General features: G+C 42.1%; 1 protein-coding gene across 4 annotated transcripts in view; it reads right to left on the bottom strand.

Moving 5' to 3' along the window:
* LOC122539454 (chondroitin sulfate N-acetylgalactosaminyltransferase 1-like) overlaps nucleotides 1-14,477 on the bottom strand; it is a 192,387-nt gene that overhangs the window by 12,389 nt on the left and 165,521 nt on the right. For all 4 annotated transcript variants that reach the window (XM_043674305.1, XM_043674306.1, XM_043674308.1 and 1 more), the window contains 2 exons: nucleotides 8,164-8,265; nucleotides 6,572-6,750 (listed from right to left, as the gene is read on the bottom strand). In XM_043674305.1, coding sequence (XP_043530240.1) covers nucleotides 6,572-6,750; nucleotides 8,164-8,265 — 281 coding nt within the window. The remainder of the gene's footprint in view (nucleotides 1-6,571; nucleotides 6,751-8,163; nucleotides 8,266-14,477) is intronic.

Raw genomic sequence — 14,477 nt, 5'->3', positions numbered from 1 at the left:
CCTGACCTCTCTGCCCCCACCCCACTCCGGCCTATCGCCCTCACCTTGACCTCCTTCCACCTATCACATTTCCAACGCTCCTCCCCCAAGTCCCTCCTCCCTACCTTTTATCTTAGCCTGCTGGACACACTTTCCTCATTCCTGAAGAAGGGCTTATGCCCGAAATGTCGATTCTCCTGTTCCTTGGATGCTGCCTGACCTGCTGCGCTTTTCCAGCAACACATTTTCCCCTCTGTACCTGCAACATCCTTCGTCACTATCCACAACTCCATCGACTTTAGTGTTATCTGCAAGTTACTAACCCATTCTTCTATAATCTTATTCTGGTCATTTATAAAGCAGTGGCCCCAAAACAGACCCTTGAGGTACACCACTAGTAACTGAACTCCAGGATGAACATTTCTTATCAACCACCACCTTCTGTTTTCTTTCAATTTCTGATCCAAACTGCTAAATCTCCCTCAATCCAATGCCTCTGTATTTTCTGCAATATCCAACCATGGGGAATCTTATCAAAGGCTTTAGTGAAATCTACATACACCACATCAACCACTTTACCCTCATCCACCTATTTGGTCATATTTTCAAAGAACTAAATAAGGTTTGTGAGGCACAATCTAATCTTCACAAAATCATGTTGACTATCCTTAATCAACTTATTCCTCTCTAGATGATTATAAATCCTAATTCTTATAACCTTTTCCAACACTTTACCCACAACCCAAGTAAGGCTCACTGGTCAAGATTACCAAGGTTGTCTCTACTCCCCTTCTTGAACAAGGGGACATTTGCTATCCTCCAATCTTCTGGCACTATTCCTGTAGACAACGATGACATAAAGTTCAAAGCCAAAGGTTCTGCAATCTCCTCCCTGGCTTCCCAGAGAATCCTAGGATAAATCCCATCCGGCCCAAGGACCTTATCTATTTTTACACTTTCCAGAATTGCTAACACCTCGTCCTTGTGAACCTCAATCCTGTCTAGTAGCCTGTATCTCAGTATTCGTCTCGACAACATTGCCTTTTTCTAGTGTGAATAGTGATGAAAAATATTCATTTAGCACCTCTGCTCTCTCCTTGGACACCACACATAACTTCCCACTACTGCACTTGACTGGCTGTGATCTTACCCTAATCATTCTTTTATTCCTGACATACCTGTAGAAAGCTTTGGGGTTTTCCTTGATACTACATGCCAAAGACTTCTCATGTCTTAGCTCTCTCTTTCAGACCTTCTTGGCTAACTTGTAACTCTCAAGTGCCCTGAGCCTTCACATCTCATCTTTACATAAACCTCCTTCTTCCTTTTGACAAGTGATTCAACTTCTTTAGTAAACCACAGTTCCCTCGCTTGACCACTTCCTCCCTGCCTGACAGGTACATACTTATCAAGGATATGCATTAGCTGTTCCTTGAACAAGCTTCACATTTCAATTGTACCCATCCCGTGCAGTTTCCTTCCTCATCCTATGCATCCTAAATCTTGCCTAATTGCATCATGATTGCCTTACCCCAGCCATAACACTTGCCCTGCAGTATATACCTATCCCATCCCATCGCTAAAGTACGCCTAACCAAATTGTGGTCACTATCACCAAAGTGCTCACCTATCTTCCAATGTCTTTGAAGAACTGCTGGATTGGTGTCCAATAAAGCACTAAACATTAGCAAATGTAAGTCATTTTTATTTCAGTGAAACATGTCTTGCTGAAATTCATTTATCCAGGGGACAAACTCTGTCGTCCAACAACTGATGGAGCTTCTGCACTGACTGACATATTAATGTTCAAATGCTCAAAATGTCTAATGTTCAAATCAGTACCCCATGAGGTAGCCACGTTATTACCTCATTCAAGATCAGTTGCATGAAAAGTCCCTTGAGCTGAAACATATGACAGAAAGGATTATTTCAACCATCAACTTCACAAAGTCCAAATGGCTGAATCAGAGACTTTTAGATTGGACCAAACCATAATGTTGTCATTTAATTCAGCCATACTTACTGGCTCAGCTCGCTGACCACACCAGCCAGCTTCTGGACACCGCCTTAAACCTTAAACCCTTTATGACAAACAAAGATGGTGACGAATGGCTGAATGAATGACTTGGGGATGACTTGGAATTTAAAAATTTGTTGCTGGAAAAGCACAGCAGGTCAGGCAGCATCAAAGGAGCAGGAGAATCGACGTTTCGGGCATAAGCCCTTCTGAGGGAGGAGGAGAGCTCCTTCAAGGAAGGCATCCTTGCAAGAGGATTTGCAGTAGGTTAAAAACAACTAGGAGAAAGTGAGGACTGCAGATGCTGGAGATTAGAGCTTAAAGACTTGGAATTCCTGACTGATATCACCAAGTACCTTGCACATTTGAGTGTGAAACTACAAGGAATGGATCAATTTGGATCAATTTCAGAAGTTAACATTAACTGAGGAAAGGTTGATTTTAAAAGCAAGTTATTCATTTCACAGTACTGTCAATAAGATGAGCTCAGTTGGTAAGTCACAAAACGTAATCTGCACTGATTGGCATAAGAACATAGGAAATTAGGAACAGGAGTAGACCATTCAGCCCCTCTAAGCCTGTCCTGTCATTCAATGTGATCGTGGCTGATCTCTCGCCTAACTCTATATACCTGCCTTTGGCCCATATCCCTTTAAACCTTTGCTTAACAAAAACTTATCTGAGTTAACTTAACTGGTCTAGTATCAACTTCTGTTTGTGGAAGAGAGTTCCAAACCTCTATAATTCAAACAAAGGTTTGTGGAACTCACGGTGATAAACCAAAGCTGTCTGTAGATCCAATTGGAATTGACACTTATGATATGTGCCATCTGGTACTAATTGAGATCCAAACTATCACATAACATGACCTGCTGACATTTTATAGTCAATATGTTCCTTCAAAGTCTTATCCCAATCTATCAAAATAGGCTCTTCAATTCTCTGCAACATTTGGCAGCACATATTGCTGTGAACAGCTTTTCTCAAGAATGAATGTCATCAAAACAAAATCAAGATCTTTCTTGACAGATGGACGTCTATCCAGAACACTCCATTTTGCCATGTCAAGTGTACAAGCAGACATTGACAGCTTGTGCAAGCAAAAATGATGCCAGATATTGGGTAGTGATGTGAAACTAGGCCAATACATTCATTGTCACATTTGAATCTTGTTCATAAGAATGTACTTTTTTGTTTTGATTGATAGCAAGATGAACTTTCAATGACGTGTCTTTCAGAAATATAAACACACAAATTAGGACCAGGAATCAGCCTTTTGTTGCCTAAATGATTAATGATTAAAATTTGAAATCGTGCCCCTCTCATGTATAGGTTGGGTACCCCGATCCTAGATTAGGGGTCAAATGGGCTGCTCTGGTCCATGAGATGCAGATGACATCACACAGGCTGTAACTGCAGTCACAACAATGATAATTAAATAAGTAAATTCCAAGAATCAAGATTGTTCCAAGTTCCTGCAAGTGTGAGAAGGATTCTATCGCTTTAAGAATAGTAGCTAGCCTTACTTTACTGGAATTTCCTGACATCTGGGTGTGTAGATGAAACCAGGAAATGACTAAAGTAAGCCACAAACCAGACTTGTCAATGAGCTCAGAGCCTGGGTCCTATGATTAATCAGCCCAACAAATGAAAACAGTTTTAAAATTTTACAAAGAGCTCAATGAGCCAACTATTGACCCGATTTTGGAATCGTACCTGTATGTTTCAATATCTTGGCTTTCATTTGTAAAGGTGATGTGCAGCAGAGCCTTGTATTTTGAAGCAGCAAGGTTTTCAGTTAGATTTTATTTACTTTTTTTCCTAATCTCACAGCTGTCTAACCAGCAGGAATCCTGAATGTTGCAGTTTGGACCAGTGGATCCGAAAAATGCTTAAAAATTGGATGGAATCCGTCACATGATAATGTGCTCACCCTCCCAAAATGAAGCAGACTAAATGTAATTACAAATTTAAAATAGAGAAAACTGGACCAGGTATAAAAGGGACATTACTGCTGCACTAATATAGACGATAGGGTCACAATGATGTTAGCAATACCTGGCTGGTTAAGTAAAACATTTAAGATGCTTGATATTAAATTCAATGTGTAGCATTCCCATTATCCATTCCACTATGACTTTATATATTTTACTAAATTGGACACACAGCAATGCAGTATTCTTCTACATCTCACACTGAAACGTATGTCAGCAGATTGCAATGGGGTGCTGAGCACGACGGATTTATCATTGTAACTTCCAATTCTATATTGCGACTGCAAACTGTTTTAACTTAAAGGGAGAAGAGAGAGAAAGGGTCAGCTGCTGTTTCCTCAGCAGTAAAAAGGACTTTTGTGGGATCAGTCAGAATTCCTGGAACTCGCTGTTGCTTTCATGCCAAGTGGCAGCTTCTCAGGAAATGCTGGAATTGTGGTACATAGATAAGGCAGGTTTCTCAATCATTTAAGTTTTAGTCCTTGGACTTCGGCAAGACTAGAATTTGAGTGAGACAAGTCATATCAACACTGTGGCTACAAAAGGCAGGTTCAATTGAGGCTTTCAAGAGGGCATTGGATGATTATCTGAATAGAAACAGTGTGCAGGGAATATGGAGAATCAGCAGGAGATTGGCTCTAGGTAATAGAATGATGCAGGTACGATGGACCAAATGGCCTCTTTCTGCACCATAACAATTCTGCAATGTTAGACCTTCAATCAAGGGTTTAAGTGTCAGGATGTCTCAGCACACTTCTGATTGATGTGGTCACCGCAAGGTACTCAAGACCATCTAACAGTGTGTCTGATCAGTTCCCCTGCCACAGGAATCAATATTCAATCCTTCCTTTACCAATGCATTATGAGCCATCTTTAGGATGCATTGCAGCAATCCTCCAAGATTACTTCAGTAACATCTCTGCACCCTGTAAGAGTGTCTATGACATGGGAACAAGACCACCTCCGAAATCTTCTCCAAATCACACTTTTCCAACTTGGACATTTGCAGTTCCTGGCTGGGTCAAACATTTCAAGGTCATAGTCCAACTGCTCTCAAATTATCAATCATAGTCAGAAGAGGGGAAGGTGGAGGGCAATGGTGTACTAGTAATGTTACTGGACAAGTAATCTAGATGGAAAAACACAGCAGGCCAGGCATCTGAGGAGCAGGAGAATCGACGTTTCGGGCATAAGCCCTTCTTCATTCCTGAAGAAGGTCTTATGCCCGAAACGTCGATTCTCCTGCTGTGTTTTTCCAGCACCACATTTTTCAACTCTGGTCTCCAGCATCTGCAGTCCTCACTTTCTCCTAAGTAATCTAGACGCCCAGGCTGAAGGTTCTCAGTGTACAAGTTCAAATCCCACTGTGGGAAGTGGTAGAATTTAAATTCAATTAATTGTAAAGAAAACATTTGGAATTGAATTCCAGTCTCAGAAATGGTGACTATGAGCTATTATTGATTATTGCAAAAATCTATCTAGTTCATTTCTACTTGCCCTTACTAGAGCTTGCTCTGCCCTGTGTTGGCCCTGCTAAATGTTCTTGTCATGCTGTGTACCATGGGGGATGTTAACAAAAGCACATTGACTGGGAGCATGGTATATTAACAGAACACTTAAAGAGATAATTAAGACCTTTACCACATTCAACAGCACTCCCCATCAGCTTCACCAACTTGAAAATAGTACAGGTACACAATCCTTTATCCAAAACTCCAAAATCCAAAGAGCTCTGAAATCTAAAGTGTATTTCATGAAGTTTTTTTCTGTACAACAAGGTTGTTTCGCGTGTGAATGGGTGACCCAAATCCACACCCACTCAACTCACGTCACTCATATGTGACATGGCGGCATGGCCCAGCACTGGCAGGCGTCAATTATGCCTCAGGGCTCATACTAGTCACACGTGGGTCTGCTGTTCGGGAAGAGTTTTTTAGAATTTCACTGTGAAAGTATCATTTAGTCTGAAATCCTAAAAATTCTGAAATCTGAGAAACAACTGGCCCAAGGATTTCGAATAAAAGATTGTGTACCTGTACTAGCAAACGCTAAACACTTTTAGTCCTGCCCCCAGTAGAAATTCAGCAGCAACTAATACAAAGAGTTATCCATGTTCCATTTAAATAGGTCTGGTGGGGGTCCTGCCTACTAAAAGCATGTTCAGCTATGCACGTACACAATAGGGCATTAAGTTAATGTGCCAATTTGAAAGAATAGCAGTGCTATCAACTTCCAATGCTACCTCCAGTGCTACTAGCCCCACTCCACCCCCTTCCTCCCCACCACACCCCAAATGCACCACCAACCCCCACCCCCTCTCTCTCGTGTGCAACACACACACATGCACACACACACACACACGAAATGGCATCTGCTCAGTCGTGGAAATGTGCACACTTGAAGCGAAAGGCATTGTGAGCCTGAAGTGGCAACCTGCAGTCCCGAACATATGGGTGCTATGGACCAAATTTTGTAGCCAGTGTCAGCCAGGAGGAGGTTGCTCAGCCCATCGATGATGTGTGTGCATCTTTGAAAGAGTTGAGTTTTTTCTTTGCTTTTGTAAGTAATAATTAGCTAGTACCTGGCTGGGCATTCAATCTGCACGTGTTCAGGAACTCCGCAGTAAAGTATATATCGACGTCGCAAAAAAACAGCAGGACATTGCTCCCCTTCCAAGCCCGGGCACCAACATCCAATCCTTTCCCACGTGAGAAATCCTCCTTCAACAGAATGAAGGTGTAGTTCCTGTAATTTGCTTCCCTATATCAGAGAGATGAAAGATGGGTGAAAATTTTACTTTAATTTCTTCCTGCAAATGTCCAGCGATTATCTTTCCTAAATAACAAGAGGATACCATGAATTGCATTGTGTGGATCACTGGGACATCTTCCAAAGAGGGTGGGACCTGTACAAGAAGGACAGGTTGTACCTAAACTGGAGAGGCACGAATATCCTGGCAGTGAGGTTTGATAGTGCCACTCAGGAGGGTTTAAACTTGAGTGGCGAGGTGGGGATGGGAACTGGAGCAGTAGGTCAGTAAGTACAGGGACTAAGGAAGGGCTTGAGACTTAGACAAATATAGCTAAGAGAAAGAGCAGTCAGGGAGAGATTGCAGAGCTAACGGAACTGGAGGCTTGGAATGTATTTACTTCAATACAAGATACATAACAGGTAAGATGGATGAATTTACAGCTTGGATTAAAGCATGCAATTATAATATTGCTTTTATCACTGAGACATGGTTGAAAGAGGAACAGGATTGGCAGCTTAACGTTCCAGAATATTGATGTTTTAGACGAGACAGAGGAGGAAGCAAAACATGTGGGGGAGTTGCATTTACTGGTTAGGGAGCATATCACAGCTGTGTTGAGGGAAGGCACCACAGTGGGATCTCACAACGAGGCATAATGGATAGGGCTCTGGAATAGAAAGGGTGCAAGCATAATGCTGAGACTGTACTACAGACTTCCCAGCTGCTATTGGGAGATAGAGAAAGAAATATGTAGTCAGATTTTGGAAATGACAGGGTTGTTGTAGTGGGTGATTTTAACTTCCCCCATATTGACTGGGTGTCCCATAGCGTAAGGAGTTTGGATAAGGAGCAGTTTGTTAGGTGTGTCCAAGACAGTTTTTGGAAACAGTATGTGGATAGTCCAATAAGGGAAGGGGCCTGGCATTGGAAATTAAACCTGGGTGGGTGCTCAAAGTTTCAGTGGGCGATGGATTTTAGGGCAAGAGACCATAATTCGGTAAGTTGTCGGATATTTATGGCTAAGGCCAAGGGTGGACCAGGAGATGACCTTATTGAACGATGAAGTAGATTCAGAGGGTCAAATGCCAATAGCTTACTCCTAAATTCCATCTTCTTACATTTATAGAATTTCGTCTCTCCTATATACAGGAGTATTAAAATAACCTTGTCCTATTTGATTGCTGATGAAAATATATAGATTTTCTCCCTAATTTAGTCTAAACTCCTTTGTTTCTATTCTCCTGAAGGTTATTTGGCTTTGCTGGATACAACTGTGCACAAGGGTCAGCCCAGCTCCTGTAGCTAGCTAAAATGCCCACACTCCACATGTTCACGTTCTACAGTTAACGTTGCTGGGCTACCTAACTGATGTATCAGAAAGATCATAAATAGCGCTTAACCCTCCCGTAGATCATGCTCACCTGGATATGTATTCAAGTATGGATTTTACTTCAGTCATTTGTTCTGTCCCAAAGTAGACCACAGTGAGGTGGACTCTGCCATCCAGACGTATACACACCTCCCTGTAAAACACATACAGAAACAGACACTACCTTCAACCCAATATACATATGATTTGACATCACCCTACCACATGTGAAGTACAAACAAAAAAAAACAAAGCATCAAAAATTGCACACAAAAGGAAAATACCGCACTGTGTGGAAATCTGAAATAGAAACAGAAAATTCTGGAATACTCAGAAGGTCAGGCTGTATCTGTGAATCAAAGTCAGAAGTCACACGACACCAGGTTACAGTCCGTCAGGTTTATTTAAAAATCACATGCTTTTGAAGTGATACTCCTTCCTCAGGTGAAGTTTGCTGTGGTGTAAAACAGAGCTAATGTTTGGCACTTCATCAGAACAAACAATGATTTTCTCTTCACTTCAAAAAATCACATAATTCAACTGAAACTTAATGTAGGCCATAGCTCAATTGGGACCTCTCACGTCTGTGATTGACAAGGTTGTGTGTCCAAACCTTCATGGTTAAGCACACTCTTTTGAAGGAGTTGTTAAATTGTGGCCACATGCTCTGTTAGTTTGAGATAAAAGATCCCATGGCACTCTTTGAAGCACATCAAGGAATCCCGTTCTGGTGTCCTAGCTAATAATTATCCCTCTCATCATCAAATCACTGGAACATGTTAGGCGGTCATTAGCACATTGTCATCACCTACTGAAAAGCACAATCTGCTGTATTTTCAACCTTACAACAGTGACAGTGTAGGTTAACATGAAGGCCCCGCCTCTCAACCCTGCCTGAGGTGCGGTGACCCTCAGGGTTCAACTCACCACCAGTCGTCTCTCTCTCTCTCTCTCTAATGAGAGAGCAGCTCCACGGTCATCTGGAGCAAGGCGATTTGACCTGCATTCCTTTGGCTATAAAGTGAATTGGGACACCGAGGGAAAAACTGGCACTATGTAAATGTGCATCATTCCTGCTGTCAGAAACTCCTGTCTAAAAGAACAATACTTTTTAACACCTTAAACAATCCTCCAAATACTAACCACAATTCTAACCAATCAGATCATGTCTTAATTTGAAACCCGTTGTCTGTGAGATGCAGGGTAGGCGCCACATTCAGGAATGTTTGGCCCAATCATGGAAGGAAGAATTAGATTTTATTGTGACGCATATTCAACTATTGGTAGCTCTCTTATAACATGCATTTCTTAAACGTGATTTGGCTGTGAATTGCGGGTCATTTTTATTTCATAAAGCGAACTCTGGTTCACTGTTATACAATTCCATCCCCGGACACTAGGTGTTGCAGTGGGCGGAGCACTGGACTCCGCGTCTGCATCACATGATCACTCGGCTTGCGCACTTTCTGGTGAAGAGCTTTGTGAAAGATACAGTGCTGTAGTCAGTGATTTTAGTGTTAAAGTGTTACATTTACTGTACTATTTCATTACAATATGTGATTTAAAGATTTACTTAGACTGTGCTATTGTTTGTGTTAGAAGCGCTTCAGAGAACATCTCCGGGACACCCGCACCAATCAACCCCACCGCCCCGTGGTCCAGCATTTCAACTCCCCCTCCCACTCTGCTGAGGACATGCAGGTCCTGGGCCTCCTCCACTGCCACTCCCTCACCACCCGACGCCTGGAGGGAGAACGCCTCATCTTCCGCCTCAGGACTCTCCAACCCCAGGGCATCAATGTGGACTTCACCAGTTTCCTCATTTCCCCTCCCCCCACCTTACCCCAGTTCCAACCTTCCAGCTCAGCACTCTAATCTAGACTCTGATTTCCAGCATCTGCAGTCCTCACTTTTGCCTAACTATCGTTAACACTCGAGGTGATAGTCGGTCTCATGCAAAAGTCCGACCCCCTATTTTTAGCCAAATAACCCAGAATTTTCCATATATCTCGTGTAAGAGTCGACCCTAGTTTTCACAGATAACAGATTAACGTTTATGAGTCAGTGTGCTGGCCGTCACATCCCGCTCCGGTGTTCCAGTCTGCCGGTAGTTCCGCTCCACTCCCAGTCTTCCAGTCTGCGGGCTGTTGTGTTCCGCTCCAGGTTTCCAGAATTACCATAATTCGTTGTTTGCTTTTTTTATTCGTTTAGAGATCAATTGGGCTTCTGCTAATGATACGGTATGAATTTTGACAGGCAAAAGTAATATCCATGTAATAGTCGACCATAAATTTAACCTTAAAAAGTAGTTAAAAACATTCCACTATTATTCAACCATGTACGGTACTATATTTGTCTTGATTTTTACTGGTGTTTTTTGGTGACTTGCCCCTAACTCTGTTTTTCCCAAAGGCCCCATTATTTATACTGCACCATTTTTTATAACATGGCATCGCATGGTAACACAACTGCCAAGTTATAGGAGAACTACCGTACACAAGTACAGGAGTACAGAAGTACAGTGAAAGTGTAAAATGTCACCACCCTTGCTGCCATCTTAGGTAAAAGGTAGAAAAATACAGAAACAAAGTTCAAAGTTAAACATTACAGTCCCTTTTAAGTAGAAAAATTTTAAAAAGTTAAAATTTCAACAGTTTTAAGTGCTTAGCCATACTGAGCTCTACACTCCCTACAAGAGTCCAATCTCATCTGCTTTGACCCGTTCCCCGAGAGAGCTTGGGCTGCCTGCTCTCACCGCAGATGCCGGGGGAGCTCCCTCTCCGCCATGTTGGGATCACTCTTCCCACAATGGGCTCAATCTCCAATCACCAAAGTCCCCAATCTGGGCCCCCAGCCACTGCCTCGCTCTGGACTCGCCGAAGCTGCGATGTCATCAGCACCACTGCCTCCCCAACTGAGCTCTCTCCAGAAGGTATGTCGACAAAAAAAAGCTTAAAAAAACTCCAAAACAAAACGAAAAACGAGAAAAGAAGAAGAATAAGAAAAAGAAAAGCAGACGGAGTGGACGAGCCTACACCGCCGCCATCTTTGGGGGAGGGAGAGAGATTCTGTACAAGTCTGAAGGCTTCCCAGCACTTTCATTATGAAGTAAAATCCACTGCATTTGTGAAAGTGGAAAAAGTATTCAGCCACAATGAAACTCACGGTTGGCCATGTCAACTTAAAAACAAATTCATGCGTAGGATGTGGGTGTTGCTGGCTGGGCCAACATTTCTTTCCCATCCCTAACTGACCTTGAGAAGGTGGTGGTGAGCTACCTTCTTGAACCACTGCAGGCATCAGGACGTAGGGGCCATCCAGAGTGCTGTCAGCAATGGAGTTCCAGGATTCTAGGTGAAGCAACCATGATATAGTTTCAAGTCAGGATGGAGTGTGACCTGGAGGGGAACCTGCCTGTGCTGGTGTTATCTTGCATCAGCTGTAGCCATCCTGCTGGGTGGTAGAAACTGCAGAACTGGAGGGTTCTGGCAAAGGAGCCTTCGGCGATGTTGCAGTGTATCTTGTAGACAGTACAGTACACATTGCTGCCTTTGTGTCAGTGGTGGAAGGAGTCAACGTTGAGGATGATGTCAAGATTCTAGAGTGTTGTTGGAGCTACACACATCCAGGAAAATGCAGTATTCCACCAGGGTCCCAACTTATGCCTTGTGGGTAAGCTTTGGGGAGTCAGGTGGTGAGTTACTCACTGCAGAATTCTCAGCCCCTGAAATGCCCATGCAGCCACAGTATTTATGTGGGTGGTATAATTCATGTTCTGATGCAATATATTTCAAAATGTGCTCTGAAGAATTCACATCACAAGTACAGACAGTCACTTATCAGACGGGGTAGAGGGGAAAATATTCAGTTGGTCGAGGCGTTACTAATAGAGTCGTATGATTGATCCTAGGGTGTGAGTGTTATGTACGGAGAAAGATTGACTGCAAAGGGGATAATGATAGATCTGTTTAAAATGACAACAGTTTGGATAAATTGAATCCAAATGGGTTGATGTGCCACACACAGAATTTACAAAGCACAAGGCGTCACATTTATAAATTAAGGGAATTAAAGAGCACGTGAAATGCAAGAGGAAGTCCTTAATACTAAAGGGGTGCTAAATATGTTAGCTGATCAGTGGCACTCGTACTGGAATAAAAAAAAGGTACCAAAATGGGCTTCAATAAATAGCAAGACAGCTAGAAAGAAAAAAAGGTCCTCCAGTGACAACTGGGACTAAACATGTCACCATGGCAACAGCATGGACAGGTGAGCTAGATGGGCCAAAAGGTTTCACCTGACACTGTAGGACTCTGTCGGAAGATCCAAGTTTGGAAAAGAAAATGATTGACCATCTGTCAGTGGGCGAAAGAAAAGGGACAAGTGATTGGTTGTTTGTCTACATCTTTCATCTGCACCATAATCTGGGGGATGAGTGAACTGCTTCATAAAATGTTGATCTGCCTTTTGTATCTACCGCAACAGGCTATGCATTCCCATCATTTTAAAGTTTAATGTTCAAGTGACTCAGCTGCCACCACGATGCCTCAAAATCTTTCATAGTTAATCCAAAATAAACAAGAAATCAAATATAATTTGAAACTAAGGGAAAAAACAATAATCAGATCCACTAAAAATACCAACATAGAAAGTTTCCAGTGAAATAACTTTTATAATGTAGTAACAAATGGCTGCCACATGGGATTATGATACATGCCAAAAGAGTCAGAAAAGAACAGGGAAATATTGACTTTGAAAACAGGTTGCATACTATGTACAGCACAGAAACAGCCCATTCCATTAACTAGTCCTTGCTGATGTTTGTTCCTTTTGAGCATCATAACACCCTAGGTCATCTAACCTTATTAGCATATGCCTTCTCCCTCCTGTGTTTACCAATTTCCTCTTCAATGCAATTATGCTATGCTATTCTGTTTAACTACAATCAAGTGTGTTATCAAATTCCACATTCTCACCACTCTCGGGGTGTCAAATTATGGAAGAGAAAAACTCTTCAGGTTGTATCACATAAAAGCAACCTGAAGGTATGAAGGCTGACACAGGATATCTATTGTAATTAGTCTCAGTTTCCTTTCAATCTAGTTATTAGAGTAATAGAATCTTACAGCACAGAAACAGACCCTTCAGTCCAACTAGCTCACGCCAACCATAATCCCAAACTAAACTAGCCCCACCTACCTTCGCTTGGCCATACCCTCCAAACCTTTCTTCTTCATGTACTTATTCAAATGTCTTTTAAAGGTTGTAATTGTATCTGAGGCCACCACTTCTTCTGGAAGTTCCTTCCACACACGAACCATTCCACACACGAACTATAAAAAAATTGCCTGTAATATCCTTTTTAAAACTTTCTCCTCTCACCTTAAAAATGTGCCCCCTAGTTTTGAACTCCCCCATCAGAGGGAAAAGACACCTAGCATTCACCTTATCTATACCACTCGTGATTTTAAACAGGAAATGTTGCTAAACAAGTTCTTCAGTTACAGCACAGGCACTGATGGGTATCAAACTAATCTTTGAATATACTGTTACTGTCACAATACCATAAGTGTTCCTTGGTTACTAACTTTTGTTTATTTTCTAAATTAGTTCTATGGCATAATTAGCAGAGAACTAATCCGACAGCTTCAAAGGAAATCTCCCCCATGTCAGCAAGATCTAGGAGAATGAGGAATGATAAGGAAAAGATTGCATATGTGAGGAAGAGATTGAGAAAATATTGTTGAAATGAAAGGCATGTGTTATGCACTCATCAGGACAAATGCAAGAATGCCAAATTTCAAGTAATTACAATAATTTGTACTTCATGATCAAAAACAGAAATTGCTGGAAAAGCTCAGAAGGTCTGGAAGCATCTAGAATCCTAGAGTTATAGAGGTCTACGGCTCAACTTGTCCATGTCACCTGGTTTGCACAATTTAAACTAGTCCCATTTGGCTGCGCTTGGTTCATATCCTTCTGTGGAATGCTGTGCTTTTTCCAGCCCCACACTTTATTAATTCTGACTTTCCAGCATCTGCAGTCCTCACTATCTCCATATCCTTCCATACCTATCCCATCCATGTACCTGTCTAAATGTTTCTTAAATGATTAAATTGTACTAACTTCCACCACTACCTTTAGCAGCCCATTCCAGACACTCATCACCAACTGTGTGAAAATACTGCACTTCTGGACCCTTTTGCATCCCTCCCCTCTCACCATAAACCTATGCTCTCTAGTCTTAGACTCCCCTGACATGGGGAAAAGCTGTCCACTATCCACCTTATCAATGTCTCTCATGATTTTATATAGCTCTGCAAGGTCACCCCTCAGTTTCCTACGCTCCAGTGAAAGAAATCAGAA

The sequence above is a fragment of the Chiloscyllium plagiosum genome, chromosome 32 (genome assembly GCF_004010195.1).
Source record: "Chiloscyllium plagiosum isolate BGI_BamShark_2017 chromosome 32, ASM401019v2, whole genome shotgun sequence".
Classification (NCBI taxonomy): domain Eukaryota; kingdom Metazoa; phylum Chordata; class Chondrichthyes; order Orectolobiformes; family Hemiscylliidae; genus Chiloscyllium; species Chiloscyllium plagiosum.
This window is presented reverse-complemented; position numbering and strand designations above follow the sequence as displayed.